The sequence below is a fragment of the Hemitrygon akajei genome, chromosome 6, assembly GCF_048418815.1.
Source record: "Hemitrygon akajei chromosome 6, sHemAka1.3, whole genome shotgun sequence".
NCBI lineage: Eukaryota > Metazoa > Chordata > Chondrichthyes > Myliobatiformes > Dasyatidae > Hemitrygon > Hemitrygon akajei.
The window spans coordinates 116,376,468-116,393,723 of NC_133129.1; the positions used below are offsets into that span (position 1 = coordinate 116,376,468).

The 17,256-nt window shown below is 44.0% G+C and overlaps 1 protein-coding gene across 1 annotated transcript in view; it reads left to right on the forward strand.

The window, feature by feature from the left end:
• Nucleotides 1–14,550, forward strand: part of LOC140729396 (prostatic acid phosphatase-like) — a 63,564-nt gene extending 49,014 nt beyond the window's left edge. Inside the window, exons 10-11 of the mRNA XM_073049086.1 lie at nucleotides 5,510–5,685; nucleotides 9,872–14,550. Coding sequence (XP_072905187.1) covers nucleotides 5,510–5,685; nucleotides 9,872–10,002 — 307 coding nt within the window. The 3' untranslated portion in view covers nucleotides 10,003–14,550. The remainder of the gene's footprint in view (nucleotides 1–5,509; nucleotides 5,686–9,871) is intronic.
• Nucleotides 14,551–17,256: the final 2,706 nt, after the last annotated feature.

Genomic DNA, 17,256 nt, shown 5'->3' on the forward strand with positions numbered 1-17,256 from the left:
CTCCCTGGTGGACGGGACACGGAATCTCATTGCTCCCTGGTGGACGGGACACGGAATCTCATTGCTCCCTGGTGGACGGGACAAGGAATCTCATTGCTCCCTGGTGGACGGGACAAGGAATCTCATTGCTCCCTGGTGGACGGGACACGGAATCTCATTGCTCCTTAGTGTATGGGACAATAAATTAAACGATGTAATAACTGATCATTTCAGAAGCTGAATGTAGTCAAACAAAGTCACCATAACTTTATGAAAGGTAAGTTGTGTTTGACAAATTTGCTTGAACTCTTAGGAGATTTCCAAAAGACATTTGACACTGTGCCACATTAGGAGGCTGGTGCACAAGTTTAGAGCCTGGGGATTTGGAGGAAGTGTATTCATGTACATTGAATACTGGCTGTCATACCGCTGGGGAAAAAACTGAGTCATTTTCAGACTGGAAGGACGTAAGGCATGAAGTACTACAGGAGCACACAACATGCTGGAGCAACTCAGCATCTATGGAAAAGAGTACACAGTCAACATTGCAGGACAAGACCATTCATCAGCACTGGAGAAAAAGATGAGCAGTTAGAGCAAGAAGGTGAGGGAGGGGAGGAAGGAGTTTAAGGTCATACGGGAGACCAGGAGGGGTGAAGTAAAGAGCTGAGAAGCTGGTAAGTGAAAGAGATGAAAGGCTAGAGAAGGGGGAATCTGATAGAAGAGGGTGGAAGGCCATGGGAGAAAGGGAAGGAGGAGGAGCACCAGAGGGAGATGATGGGCAGGGAAGGAGATAAGGTGAGAGAGGGAAATGGGAATGGTGAAGGGGGGGTCATTTGAGAAATTGATATTCATGCCATCAGGGTGGAGGCTTCTCAGACCCAATATAAGATGTTGCTCCTCCAACCTGAGTGTGCCTCATCACAATAGAAGCAGCAGCCATGGAGATAGAATTGAAATAGGTGGCCACTGGGAGATTCCACTTTTACTAGCAGATGAGTAGACTCACAAGTAAAGTGTTGCCTCACCTGGGAGGACTGTTTGGCCCTGAATGGTAGTGAGGGAGGAGGTGTAGGGGCAGGTATGGCATTTGTTCTGCTTGCAAGGATAAGTACCAGGAGGGAGATAAATGGACAAGGGAGTTGTGTAGGGAGCAAACCCTGCAGAAAGTGTGGGGGGGAGGGAAAGATGTGCTTGGAGGGGTCCTGTTGGAGACAGAAGAAGTTATGGCAAATTATGTGCTGCACATGGAAGCGTACAACTTACTTTAATGATCCAAAGAAAGGAAGTCCTTAAGTATGCCATTGATATGAAAATAGCTTTGGGACTAATTGTGTTGTGACATGCTGTAGATAGGGTAAGTAATTCAATGAAATCCTGGTAAATAGTTTAGTGTGGAGAAGTGTGAAGTCATGCACATCAGAATTAGGTTTAATATCAGTGGGTTATGTTGTTATGCGCAGCTGTGTATTGCAATACATAATAAAACTGTAAATTACAATATATACATTAAAGTTAAATAAGTAGTGCAAAGAGTAGGGTTGCATTGGTTCAGAGTCAATTCAGAAATCTGATTGCAGAGGAGGAGAAGCTACTCCTGAGTGATGGAGGTCCTTAATGGATGCCATCTTACTGAGGCACCGTTCCTTCAAGACAGCCTGTATGCTGAGGAGGCCAGTGCTCATGATGGAGCTGACTGAGTTTACAACTTTCTGCTGCTTATTTCAGTCCTGTGCAGTGGCTTCCCACCCCCTTACCAGACGATGATGCAGCCAGCTAGGGTACGCTCCACAGTACATCTGTAGAAATTAGTGACATATCAAATCTCCTCAAACTCCTAATGAAATACAGCTGTTGTGTCTTCATTAAGAGGAATCAAAAGGCTGATTATTGTCTAAATGCAGAAAGATTGCAAACAAGTGGAGTTGAGAGGTGCTGTTGTATATTAATCACAAAAAGTTAGCAGGCAAGTCCAACCAGTAGTTAAGAAAGTAAGGGACATGTTGGCCTTTATTGTGAAAAAATAGAGAGGTTTCATTAAAGGTATTTGTGAGGCCTTTCTTGGAATACTGTGTATATTTTGGCCTCCCTTCCTAAAAATAGGCAGTCCAAAAGAGATTGACTAGGTTAAGAAAGTTTGTCTTTGATATTCGGATCCCAAAGGGGATTGAAAGGGTAGATGTTAAGATGAAGGCCAGATCATTGGGTATATTTAAGGTGGCAATAGATAAATATCTGGAAGATCATTCAAGGGAATAGAATATAAAAACAAGGAGATAATGCTGAAGCTTTATAAGATACTGGTCAAGTCATATTTGGAATATTATCAACAGTTTTGGGCCTTTTTTAAGAAATGATGTGTTGTCATTGGAAAGAATTTGGAGGAGGTGCACGAGGATTAATCCAGGAATGAAGGGGTTAACATAGGAGCGTTTGGCAGCTTTGGGCCTGTACTCACTGGAATTTAGAAGAATTGAAATCTACTGAATGTTGAAAGGACTAGATAGGGTGGATGTGGAGTGGATGTTTCCTCTGGCGGGGGTATCCAGAACTAGAGAGCATAGCATCAAAATTGAGGGGCAACCCTTTAGAACAGAGGTAAGGAGGATTTTTTTTTTAGCCAAAGAATGGTGAATCTGTTGATTATACCCCCACAGTCTGTGGTGGAGGCCAAGTCTGTGGGTATATTTAAGGCAGAATTTGATAGATTCCTGATTGGTTGTGGCTTCAAGGGGTATGATGAGAGGGCAGGTGTATGGGGTTGAGTGAAATCTGGAATTGGCCACGGTGAAGTAGCAGAGCAGACTCAATGGGCTGAATGGCCTAATTCTGCTCCTGTGTCTTCAAAGGTCAAATTTAATGTCAGAGAAATGTATATACTCTACATCCTGAAATGCTTTTTCTTTGCAAACATCCACAAAAACAGAAGTGCCCCAAAGAATGAACGACAGTTAAACGTGAGAACCCCAAAGTACCCCCCCCCCGTGCGTAAGCAGCAGCATGCAGCGACCCCCCCCCCTCCCCTCACCAGCAAAAAGCTAGCTCAGCAGTACAGTCACTGAGCCCAAGTGTGTGCTGAGCAAAGGCAAAGATGCAGACCAAAATTACCCCAAAAGCTACACATTTCATCCAACATTCGACAACCCACAGGTTCTCTCTCTCCCTGGCAAGGGTGAGGGAGGCGTCCCCCATTTGCACAGCGAGCGGGAGACATAACAACAACCCACTGGTTTATGATGTTAAAAGTCCGTTTTGTCACTTTTTTCAAGCTTTATGTCTGAAGATCGCAAAGACCTCAGGTCTTCGGGCCAACAGCAGAAGATTTTCCAGCCTCCCAACGACGCTCGAGTCTCCTGCTGTGACACTGACCCTCAATCCGCTCATCTCCAGAGCCCTGAGATCTCAGGCTTCCGAACACAATCGAGACTCTCAGGCCAAATACTTGGCATGTTGAATAATAGCCAGTCGTGGATCCCTGAACACGGGTCCCATTCCCACAAAGAACCAAAGCCTGCATGTAACTCCAGGTCAGGGTCTTCAAAAGAACCCTGAAAGGGAAGGGGAAAGATATTAAAGATAGAAATAGAGTTGTTTCTGAAGATGCAAGCAAAGGAGTCGCCGTTAGGCACCATCGTTCTTCGTAAGCTCCATCTTCTGGTCTGATCATGGAATTGAGGGTTATGGGGAACTAGCACAGAAGAGAAGTTGAGACCAGTGTAGATCAGCCATGATCACATCTAATAGTGGGACAGGCTTGAAGGTCAGTTCATTGTTCCCCTTTGAGGAGGCATAATACGCCATCTGAGTTTAGTTCCAGTCCCACAGCAGTGCCACTGAGTTTGAATTGGTTTGAAAGTCCTTCCCTGTTAAACATAAAGTCCAATTTCTTCATCTCAGAAATGGCTGATACATGTGTCAGCACTAAATAAGTTGTGACTAGCCTGACCTCAGAGATGCCACTCTTAAGCTGAACATATTAGGCATCTACTGCCCCTATAAAGGTTGTGCAATGTAAACCTGTAACCAAGAGTAATAGGACCTAGAAGTTTAATAGAAGGAATATTGTAACGTAAGGCCAAGTCCGAAGAATTGGTTAAAAGATGTGAGGAAGCAAATCTTCCTCAATGGGGTTGAGTGGGATAATAAATCAGCCATGATGGAATGGTGGAGCAGACCCAATGGCCTAATTCAGCTCCAATGTTTTATGAAAATTGGTAGTTGTAGTTTCATCTGGTGTCCCTGCCTCTCCTTGCGCAATTCCTGGATTAGGCCCTCAAGGAAGTGGAGTATGGATAGAAATGAGGGGTGGCCCTGGGAGTCCACATTAATCCAGTCACCGAGTTTCATAGACTGTCACCTACAGAAACAAGAAAGCCTCCTCCTACTGTTGTCATTCTTCAGTGGATGGGTTACGCTGCTCTTTTCCACTCAAAGTGCACCAAGAGCGACATGTGCGTGGAAGAGACTAACCTCCATCAATAACAGTACCTTGGCGGCACTATCACCTACTGAAGTGGGTCTTCATCAGATGATAAGTGAACTCACAGAAGGATATACCTACGGTAAAGTTGTATGCACTGGTGTTAATATCAGCATAAAATCCTATCATCCCTTAGCAGTGTTGTTTGGCAGAATAAGTCTGGCAGCGCACACTTGGGTCTCCACCAGGCACTGTGGGCCATTAACTGGAGTAGGACTGTTCCACTGCAAGCATATCCTTCATTTGGCCTTCACACCAACCAGTCAAATTTGGTTTAATGGAGATTTCACAAGGTTTGCTGGCAGTAGCATAAGATGAGGAACCTACATAGTGAAATTCAACAAAGGACTACATGTCCTAACCAGCAGAAGCATCTTGATAGACAGCTGACTACACAAAATGGCAAAGGCTACAGGTCCAAACATCTTGATAGTAGCATTGAAGATTTGTGCTCCAGATTTAGCTGTGCCCATAGCCAGCCTGTTCCTGTACACTTAGAACACACGCATCTGTCTACCTCACAGTGTGGAAATTGTTCACACAAAAGAAATCCAATCCATCATTATTCCACATGCCTGCCCTACTACCCCCATTCCTACCCCCAGGTACTGTCCACAAAGTCCACGGCTCAACTGCTCTAAATGCACATTCCAAACCTGCTGCCACCACCATCCTAAAAAGACAAGGAAGGAAACACCACAACCTTCCAACGTTCACCCATCCGAACACTGGAAAATCCCAAATTCCCCGCCCTAAAGCACTACAGTGGTTCGAGAAGGTGGCTCACCACCACACTGTTAAAGGCAACTAGGAATGGGCAATAAAATTGTCCTAGTTAGCCACCGAGATCCTGGGACTGGTACTTTATTAACTGTACTGAGATTTTGGGTGCTTGGAGGTTATAGCCATATAACCAGTGTAACCACGGACAGCCACGCCGCACCTATCCAAGTTTAAATTGTATGGTCCTACATGAAGTTGCCTTTTCATTCAGTTTCTGTAAAGCTGGGATTGAAAAGAATTCAATGTCTGTATATGTGGTTCCTTTAGGTCCTTCACATTGGATATGTACTTCAGGAACCAGTCTGATTCTGAGCCACATCTTCTGACTCTTCCAAATTGTTCTGAACATTGTCCCTTGCAAGACTTCATCCGCATCACCAAGCATTTGATCGCTGACGACTGGGAGGAGGAATGCAAAATCTCCAGTGACTCTAACCAAACAGGTAACATTGGAGCAAATGAGAGCTTGTCAGCATTTGATCATGTGAACCTTGGGATGGCCCCTCAACTTCCCACTGTCAGTTATCCCACCTGTGATAACAGAGTGACTTGTACCCCAGAAAATGAATCCCAAGTCCAAGGGTCTCGGAGATTTATGGGCATTCACCTGGTTGGGCATTGGAGGTGGGACGTTAGGATGGAACATTTTAAGCTGCTGGTGGATATAATTCTGGGTATCCCTAACTCTTGTTACTGTAGCTGTTCAGCAGTCCAAACAAGTCTTGATGTGGCTGAATCTTAGTGTTGTGTGGTTTTTGGGTGTGTGTCAAAGTGATGGAATTGTATAAATGAAAACCCTTCCTCCTGACTTGCCTTAAATCAACTCAAAGGCAAGTATTGAATCCTTTACAATATAGAATCACTCATACAGGTAGTGTAATGGTTAGCACAACGCTTTACAGTACCAGCGACTGGGGTTCAATTCCCATCACATGCTAGCGTAGTGGTTAGCACAACGCTTTACAGTACCAGCGACCCGGGTTCAATTCCCATCACACGGTAGTGTAGTGGTTAGCACAACACTTTACAGTACCAGTGACCCGGGTTCAATTCCCATCACACGGTAGTGTAGTGGTTAGCACAACGCTTTACAGTACCAGCGACCCGGGTTCAATTCCCATCACACGGTAGTGTAGTGGTTAGCACAACGCTTTACAGTACCAGCGACCCGGGTTCAATTCCCATCACATGGTAGTGTAGTGGTTAGCACAACACTTTACAGTACCAGTGACCCGGGTTCAATTCCCATCACACGGTAGTGTAGTGGTTAGCACAACACTTTACAGTACCAGTGACCCGGGTTCAATTCCCATCACACGGTAGTGTAGTGGTTAGCACAACACTTTACAGTACCAGTGACCCGGGTTCAATTCCCATCACACGGTAGTGTAGTGGTTAGCACAACGCTTTACAGTACCAGTGACCCGGGTTCAATTCCCATCACACGGTAGTGTAGTGGTTAGCACAACACTTTACAGTACCAGTGACCCGGGTTCAATTCCCATCACACGGTAGTGTAGTGGTTAGCACAACACTTTACAGTACCAGTGACCCGGGTTCAATTCCCATCACACGGTAGTGTAGTGGTTAGCACAACACTTTACAGTACCAGTGACCCGGGTTCAATTCCCATCACACGGTAGTGTAGTGGTTAGCACAACACTTTACAGTACCAGTGACCCGGGTTCAATTCCCATCACACGGTAGTGTAGTGGTTAGCACAACACTTTACAGTACCAGTGACCCGGGTTCAATTCCCATCACACGGTAGTGTAGTGGTTAGCACAACACTTTACAGTACCAGTGACCCGGGTTCAATTCCCATCACATGGTAGTGTAGTGGTTAGCACAACGCTTTACAGTACCAGTGACCCGGGTTCAATTCCCATCACACGGTAGTGTAGTGGTTAGCACAACACTTTACAGTACCAGTGACCCGGGTTCAATTCCCATCACACGGTAGTGTAGTGGTTAGCACAACACTTTACAGTACCAGTGACCCGGGTTCAATTCCCATCACACGGTAGTGTAGTGGTTAGCACAACACTTTACAGTACCAGTGACCCGGGTTCAATTCCCATCACACGGTAGTGTAGTGGTTAGCACAACACTTTACAGTACCAGTGACCCGGGTTCAATTCCCATCACACGGTAGTGTAGTGGTTAGCACAACGCTTTACAGTACCAGTGACCCGGGTTCAATTCCCATCACACGGTAGTGTAGTGGTTAGCACAACGCTTTACAGTACCAGTGACCCGGGTTCAATTCCCATCACACGGTAGTGTAGTGGTTAGCACAACGCTTTACAGTACCAGTGACCCGGGTTCAATTCCCATCACACGGTAGTGTAGTGGTTAGCACAACGCTTTACAGTACCAGTGACCCGGGTTCAATTCCCATCACACGGTAGTGTAGTGGTTAGCACAACGCTTTACAGTACCAGTGACCCGGGTTCAATTCCCATCACACGGTAGTGTAGTGGTTAGCACAACACTTTACAGTACCAGTGACCCGGGTTCAATTCCCATCACACGGTAGTGTAGTGGTTAGCACAACACTTTACAGTACCAGTGACCCGGGTTCAATTCCTATCACACAGTAGTGTAGTGGTTAGCACAACGCTTTACAGTACCAGTGACCCGGGTTCAATTCCCATCACACGGTAGTGTAGTGGTTAGCACAACGTTTTACAGTACCAGCAGCCTGGTTCCACCACACGGTAGTGTAGTGGTTAGCACAACACTTTACAGTACCAGTGACCCGGGTTCAATTCCTATCACACAGTAGTGTAGTGGTTAGCACAACGCTTTACAGTACCAGTGACCCGGGTTCAATTCCCATCACACGGTAGTGTAGTGGTTAGCACAACGTTTTACAGTACCAGCAGCCTGGTTCCACCACACGGTAGTGTAGTGGTTAGCACAACACTTCACAGTACCAGCAGCCTGGGTTCAATTCCAACCACTGCCTATAAAGAGTTTATATGTTCTCCCTGTGACCATGTGGGTTTCCTCTCGGTGCTCCGGTTTCCTCCCACAGTCCAAAGGCATTGTAGGTTAAATGGTCAGTGTAAATTGTCCCATGATAAGGCTAGGATTTTATCCGACGGGGCATTGCTGGGTTGTGAGGCTCGAAGGGCCTATTCTGTGCAGTATCTACATAAATAAACAAATGAATGCAACATGGAAAGGTGCGCTTCAGCCCTGCTGGTCCCACTTGCCCGTTTCCCCATATTCCTTTAACATCTCTATCCATATTTTTAAATGTTATTAATGTACCTGCCTCACCCGCCACTTCCTCTGGCAACTTGATCCATATACTGATGACCCTTTGCACGGAAAAAGTTGTCCCTCTGGTTCCTATTAAATTTCTCACGTTAAATCTATGCTCTCTCGTTCTTGATTTCCCTGATGCTGGGGAAAAGACTATGCATTGACCCTATCTATGCTTTATACAATTGTATGCCACCAGTATTTAATTGAAGGTGACATTGAGAAGATCATGAGCCGATAGCAGCGTAATGAGCCAGGGTTACAGTTCCTTTCAAAGACCTGCTTTAGGCTTTATTGAGGAACTGGCCCATGGACACGTCAGGTAAGATATAAACCATTTGATAATGGGATCCAGGAGTTGAAGACATTGTTAGATCAAGTACTCAACTCCAGGATGAAGGAGCTAAAGGTTCATGAGTGTAGGAGTCAGGTTATGGTGCAAACAGTGTGGGGTTGTTCTTTTTCTCGATCAGCAGTCCTGCCCTTAAAGTAGTGATGAAGCACCTCTCGAATGGCCAGAGTCTTCTGGTGAAGGTACTCCCACAACTCCTTCAGGTAGTGTTTTGGGTTTTAATCTCAGAGGAATAGCAATATTTTTCCATATTGGAAGGGTGGAGGGAAACCTGTGATGGTGGTGTTCCCATACGCCTGCCTCCCTTGACCTCTGGGCAGTGATAGTTGTGGGTCAGTGAGTTGCTGTTGAAGAGCCTTGTTGATTTGCACACTGTAGGTGGCACACAAGGCTCTGGGTCTGCCAATGGTTAAAGGTGGGGATGGAGGATAGGGTGCTGGTCAACTTTACTCCAAAGATGATGTTGAATTGCACAAAGTTATTAGGGCACAAAAGAAAACCATTCAACCAGTTGGGTTCATTGATAGTCTAACCAGTATTGTCAAGTGATGACTCACTAGTTCAGTGATACAGTGAGAGGGGTCTTCTGACAATGATTTTGGTTTACTTTGGGTATCTTTTTTAAATGTTGCTTTGTCTTTAAGAGTCAGATAATTCAGAAAATGGATGGGCCTCCCGCTTTTACATACCCTTTCTAAACTTCGAGAATGTCCCAGAACAGTACAGTGCCTCACGTGGCCAATCTAGTGGAAACCATCTTGTAGGCCAACAGTGAACATTAATGGTGAAATTGTACATATTAGCAATGTTGTAGAAGTCAGTACTACAGCTCTGCTTCTCCATATGAGAACTTCACCTCACCATGTAAGAGTGGATGTGGCCATGCTTTTAAAGAGTCAGCCAAAGGAAAATTAACTAAGTCTCCGGGGACGGTCCTATGTGCATTGAAATCAGTGTCACCTTTCCATACGACCGTATGAGCCGGTGAATGTTGTGTTTTCCAGGTCTGCTGCTGGGCGCGGTGCTGAGCATGTGCTTTGTCCTGTTGATCGTGTTGGGGATCATACTGTACTGGCGCTGGAACTGGAAAACATCACGACTCCAAGTGCCAACCAGCAGCGATGAACCGGCCTGACTATCGATGGGTTTGCTCAGCCTGGACGACCAGGAAGAGTGTTGACTGGGCTCATATTCATCTATCCCGGGTTGAGGGCTGTTGGAGATGTGAGCTTACCATGCAGTTTCCTTGTGTACTGCAGTGTTGTGTGGAGGGTCATTGGTATCAGCCAGCTCCCATGCTTGGCAAACATTCTTTCTGCCTTCTCTTCACAATCCTCAATACCACTGTCCTGTCCAACAATTTGGATTTTTGGAGTGCTCATCCACTCCATGGTGACTTCCCCTCATCACCATCAGCCCCCATAACCTCTGTTCTTTCTCCCCCACCTCTGGTCCAAAGCCTGGAACTCCACATTCCTCCTACCTCCTTCCTGCGCACGTTCTCCTCGCCACTGGTGGAGTTTTAAGCACGATTCACATGACTTAACTACCATTTACCTGATCCTTGGCCGCATCAAACATACTGCCCCTTCCGTCCTCTTACATAACTAGACAAGATACCTCAACCAATGGGACCAAATGCTTTCTGTACTTTTACAAGTCACATTTTGCTAAAACCATAATTTTAGTTTGAGCTGATGTAAATGTTGCAACATGTTGAAACTATTTTAAGTCAGGTGGTTCCAATCGAACAGCCAGCATTGGAGAGCTTCTGGCTTAGAATTCTGCCGTGATATAAATTTACAGCTTAGCTGCTTTACTGTGGTTTCCCTTCCAATATTTGATGTATTTATCCTTGAGGACCATTGATGAATCAGTCAGCACAGTGGGAGCCTGATTCATGACCAGTGAATGATCTGATACTTGATCCCTTTCACTGCCTCCGACTGCAAGGAAAAGCCAAGTCATGTTGCTGAGCTGAGCTGCTTAACATTGAACACTTGGTGAGTCAGTGTCATGGGCTGTATGTTGTTCAAACATGCAGTTGTTCCCAGAAATCCTTTGATACATAGACCCTTCTGAAAACGTATCTGTGACAATTTTGATTGAGGGCACAGGGGTAGAGTGTAGCATGAAAATTAGAATGCAGGTCCTCGGCTTTGTTTATGTCACTTCAAACTAATGCAGCCTCCTCACCTCCCTCCACAAAGTCCCACTGTGATGGAAGATCAAAGGGGGAAGCCAGGATTTACCAAGTGAACCAGCAAGATTGTCCTGCCCTGGAGCGAGGGCAGAGATGGGCACTGGCGTAATGTCTCAGGTCAACACCGAAACTGGAATGGTCAGGCAGCGTGTTGTACGTGCTTAAAATGCTTGTGCTAATGGACAATATGTCTAAACTGATGTATTGACAGGTCAGGAATCCTTTGAACACCTGAGCTCCACGATGGCTCAGTGTGTATTGTACAATATAACCTTTACCAAATGTGCCTGTGTGCCAAATAACCTAGAATTAATTCCAATCAGAAGAAATCTCATGTGTAATATCTCTGAACAAGATGTGTGTGTTATAGGTATTAATCACCAATAATAATGATAAGTTAGGCACAGAGAGAATCTGAACCAAAGTATTTGACAGTTAATAGCATAAGCATTTACAAAACCAGTTGCTTGTGCATACACCCACTAGGTTTTCCTGAACCTGCCCTAAACAGTCAAAGGATAAAAAGGAATCTACATGGGGTGATTGATAAGTTCGTGGCCTAAGGTAGAAGATGAGTTATTAACTTCAAACTTTCTGCATAATCACTCAGAGTTGAACTGCACATGCATGTAACAAGAGCTGAATAACTCATCTCCTACCTTAGGCCACAAACTTATCAATCACCCATCTGTGGACACTTTCTGGAGGTCCAAGATCTGTATGCTCCATGACCGCTGGACTAAGTGTGTAAATGTAGGATGGGACTATGTTGAAAAATAAATGTGCTAGGTTTTCTAAAATTGACTCCGTCTACCTTAGGCCACAAACTTATCAATCCCCCCTCGTATGCTAGCCAGGCATTCCTCTTGATCCCAATGTAATCTCCACATTTCCTATGTGGATGGTTGTTCTCCAAAGATGTCACTGCCCGTACTGAAATCCTTCACTTTTGTAGGCTCAGACTCATCTGACTGACGTGTCAGCTTCTTGTTAATCTGGCCCATGGCCCAGGCAGTATACTTCTTTCTTTATTCATCCCAACTCAAACCAGTTCAAGCCAGTCTAGTCAGGTCAGCTAAACACTGGGCTCGGGCCACTGACTGTTCTTTCAAAAGCTTGCCATGTTTACGCAATGGAATAAACAGCTTCTTGAGTTGGAAATTTTGTCAGATTTAGCAGATTATCAGCAGGAAACTCACCGTGTTTTAATTGCACTGATTTAAGCAAACCCTGAGCAAGAACCATTTCACTGAACTTCACAACATGACACCATCCATTCTTTCAACCACAGAGACATTGTCGGGAATGGAGCCGTTAGCTTTGTCTGCTTCCACTGCCCTTGGTTCAATTCTGTTCACTGCTTTGCAGATATTAGTTCTTTTTGGTCAACAGCATGGCCAGAGATTGTTGTAGCTTAAAAAAAAACCAGACCCATTGTTGTATTCAGTCATATTTTCTCTGCCGGAAATTGCAGAACCAGGAACAGCCTTAATGAGGTAAAACCAAAACGTTGATGACCTTGGAAATCTGAACTATGAACTACAGATAACCCAACAAGTCATTTAGTATCTTTTGAAAGGAACTTGGAGCCCACCAGTTTCATGCTAATTCTTCTCTCTTTCCCATGGGTGCACTTGAGCTTTTCATTATTTCCAGTAGGTGAGGAAAGAAAATGTGATGTTAGCATTCATTTTGAGAGGACTAGAATATAAAAGGAAGGATGTAATGTTGAGGTTTTATAAGGCACTGGTGATGCCTCACTTGGCGTACTTTTGAGTAGTCCTCTACATAGCACCATCCAGAGACAGAGAAGCAGTTTCAGCGACAGGTTGCTATCGATGCAATGCTCCTCAGACAGGATGAAGAGATCAATACTCCCCAATGCCATTAGGCTTTACAATTCAACTGCCAGGAGTAAGATATGTTAAAGTGCCGGGGTTGATTGTATTTAATGTATTTAAGTAAACTACTTAAGAACTTTTTAAAAGCTATTATTAATGCTTTTTGAGAGAGTGATTTAGAGGCATATCATATTTTTACTGAGTTAAGTATTGTATGTAATTAGTCTTGCTACAACAAGTGTATGGGACATTGGAAAAAATGTTGAATTTCCCCATGGGGATGAATAAAGTATCTATCTATCTATCTTTTGGGACCCCTTATCTAAGAAAGGATGTGCTGACATTGGAAAGGGTTCAAAGGATATTATTCCAGGATTGAAAGGCTTGTCATATGAGGAGCGTTTGATGGCTCTGGGCCGATATTCAGTGGAATTCAAACGAATGAGGGGCAACCTCATTGAAACCTATCAAAAGGCCTCAGTGGAGTGGATGTGGAGAGGATGTTTCCTATGGTGAGGGAGTCTCGGACCAGGGGGCAAAGCCTCAGAATAGAGGGGCGTTCTTTTGAAACAGAGAGTGGTGAATCTGTTTAATTCGTTCCCACAGGTGGCTGTGGAGGCCAAGTCATTGGGTATATTTACAGCAGAGGTTGATAGATTCTCGATTCATTGAGACATGAAAGGATATGGGGAGAAAGCAGAAGATTGGGACTGAGAGGGAAAATGGATCAGCCATGATGAAATGGCTGATCCATTTTCAATGGATCATACCATATCCTTTACCCTGACTGATCAGGAAACAAATAACTTACGCTTTAAATATACCCATGGACTTGGCCTCCACTGCAGTCTGTGGCAGAGCATTCCACAGATTCACTACTCTCTGGCTAAACAAATTCCTCCTTGCCTCTGTTCTAAACAGTCAGCCCTCAATTTTGAGGCAGTGCCCTCTAGTTCTGGATAACCACCCCAGATTCAATGGTCAAATTCTGCACCTGTATCTTATAATCTTACGGTTTCTGATTTTCTTAAATTTAAGGGAGTAAAATCAGGAATCTGAAACGCAGGGATGGAGGTTTTTGTTCAGTAATGATGCTGAGGGATATGAAGAGATTGAAATATTGAAGTACAGTTTAATCTAGAGTGACTGAAAAGCCTATCCTGGTCCTTCGATTAAAAATTGTAATATATTAAATATATTCATCATAGCTTAAATCGCACCCTTAATCTTTGTAATGTGCTGCACCTGATTGAATTCTATGAACTTTGTGACCTAGATGTCCATCGGCCCAACCAGTCTATACCAACCAACATTCCCAAACTTCTCCTATGATGAGCCATAATGGTGATCCTGTCCCATCTGCCCTTGATAACCTTTCACCCTTGTGTTGGCTGAAGCCTTGAGTCATCAAAAGACCACTTCCTTGAAGGGGAATGGAAGCAGAGACAATGGCTGGCAACTCTGTCCTCCACAGATGATCTCATATTTATAAATGATGATCACCCCACCACCATGAACATGATATATGACTTCCTTTCTTGGCCAATGTAATTTTGGAAGTATTATCCATGTCTTTCTTGTTACTTTTGTATTAAAAGCACTTTAAGTAATAAATTTGGTAATGTATAATCTTGATTTATATATCGTGTATATGGCACGTGATTTGTATGTCATGTGTGTGGATGATGTGTTTTTTTACTCTCTAAAGGGATCGGATGGACGTTGTTCCCAATTCGATGGAGTTACTGTGGCAATGAGACTCAATTCCATAACACTGAATTTCTGGCAACACCTGCACTCAACAAACGGTCCATATATTGTAATACTCCTTTTTGCAACTAATAGTAATTCTATATATTTGTTGCTGCAAAACAACAAATTCACATTATCAAAGTCAATGATAATAAATCTGATTTTGATAACTGTGTTTACAACTTATCTCCATAATCACCCCCTTTTTACTCCATCAAAGACATTATCTTCCCCACAGCTTAATGAGCTGATTTGTCTCCTTTCTGACAAAGCACCTTTGACCTGAAATGCTAATTGTCTCTACATAGATGCAGCCCAACCTGCTGAGTAGTTCCAGCATTTTTGAATTTAGATATTTTAAATTTTTTCATGTAATTGAAGCAAGATGTACTCTTCTCAAATTCTCTTTGCAATAATTGTTTCCAACACGTAAGACATAGGAGCAAAACTAGGCCATTCAGCCCATTGAGTCTGCTCTGCCGTTCTATCATGGCTGATCCTGACCCCATACACCTGCCTTCTCACCATATCCTTTACCCTGACTGATCAGGAAACAAATAACTTACGCTTTAAATATACCCACGGACTTGGCCTCCACTGCAGTCTGTGGCAGAGCATTCCACAGATTCACTACTCTCTGGCTAAACAAATTCCTCCTTGCCTCTGTTCTAAAAGGTCAGCCCTCAATTTTGAGGCTGTGCCCTCTAGTTCTGGATAACCACCCCACTACCACCACCATAGGAAACATCCACTCTGACTAGTCCTTTCAACATTCAGCAGGTTTCAATGAGATCCCCACGTATTCTTCTGAATTCCAGTGAGTACAGGCTCAAGGCAGCCAAATGTTCCTTGCATGTTAACCCCTTTATTCCCGGAAATATTCCTTGTGACTCTTTCCAATGACGACACACCCTTTCTGAGATGCGGGGCCCATAACTGTTGACAGTACTCCAATTGTAGCCTGACTAGTGTCCTTTCTTTTGCCTTCCACCCCTCTTAAAGAGTGGCATTTGCAATCTTTCAGTCCTCCAGGACCATGCCCGAATCAAGTGATTCTTGAAAAATCATGACAATGCATCCGTTATCTCTTCAGCAACCTCTCTTAGGACTCTGGTTGTAGTCCATCTGGTCCAGGTGACTTATCCACCTTCAGACCTTTGAGTTTGCCTAGCACCTTTTCCCCTTGTAATAGCAATGGCTCTCACTCCTGCACCCTGATACTCACGGACCTCTGGCACACTTGATCAAAGTTCTTATTAAGTTCATGTACCATTTATTTGTCCCTCATTACTACCTCACCAGCATCATTTTCCAATGGTCCAATATCAACTGTCACCTCCTTTTCACTCCTTATATAACTGAAAAAAACCTTGGTGTCTTGCTATATATTACTATATTGGTTAGTCTGCCCTCATTTCTTTTCTCTTCTTGTAGCTTTTTAGTTGTGTTTTGTTGGATTTTAAAAGTTTCCCCATCATCCAATTTCCCACTCACTTTCATGACCTTATATGCCCTTTCCTGGGCTCTTATGCAGTCCTTAATTTCCCTTGTTAGTCACAGTTGCCTACCCCTGCCATTTGAGAACAGCTTCCTCTGTGGGACATATCTAGCCTGCATCTTGTGAACAATTCCCAGAAACTTCAGCCATCTGTACTGCTGTCGTCTACACCAGTATCCTCCTCCAAACCACCTGGGCATTAACTTCCAGTGACTGCATATAAGGACATCTGAATCCCTTGACACCACACTTTTCAATCACTCCATGTAAAAATTTACTCAGCCTTTCTATTTTTCTCTCACAAAGTATATTAACTCACTTTATTTTCCTTACATTCTATCTATCTGCTTTATCTTTGCCCCCTTAAATGAAGTAATGGTTAGCAAAATACTTTACCATGCCAGCGACCCGGGTTCAGTTCCTGCCTGTAAGGAGTCTATGTTCTGTCTGACTGCATGGGTTTTCTCCGGGTGCTCTGTTTTCCTCCACGCTCCAAAGACGTACCAGTTGCTAGGTTAATTGGTCATTGCAAATTGTCCTGTGATTATGCTAGGATTAAATCGGGGGAATTGATGGGCGGTGTGGCAAGAAGGGCCTATTCCATACTACATTTCAACAAACAGAACTATTTTCCTAGAAAACTTGCTCCCCTCCTTCACAATTACCACCCAGCTTTGTCTCATCGGCAAAATTTGATGCATTCCCTCCATCCAAAGCAGCTGTGGCCTAACACTGACCACTGTGTGACCTAACTTAGGTGTTCTTGCTCTTTGCTAACCAACCCTCAATTCAGGCAGTGTATTATCCTCAATCCAGTATGCTCTCATTTTGTCTAATGACCTCGTGTGACATCTTAGAAGGTCTTAAAAACAGTTTCAAATTTTAACTTTAACACAACTCCAAATACATCTCATTCACATTTAATTCTGCTGCTGATAAATCATCGAGTCATAGAGAAATGCAGCATGTACAAGCTGAGGAGAGAAAAGCAATGTACAAAATGCTGAGAAATTCACACATTGTTTGAATACACTGTACCTTTCAATAGAAATGATTCTGAAGTATAACAAAAATGAAGCCCCATACCCATACAGT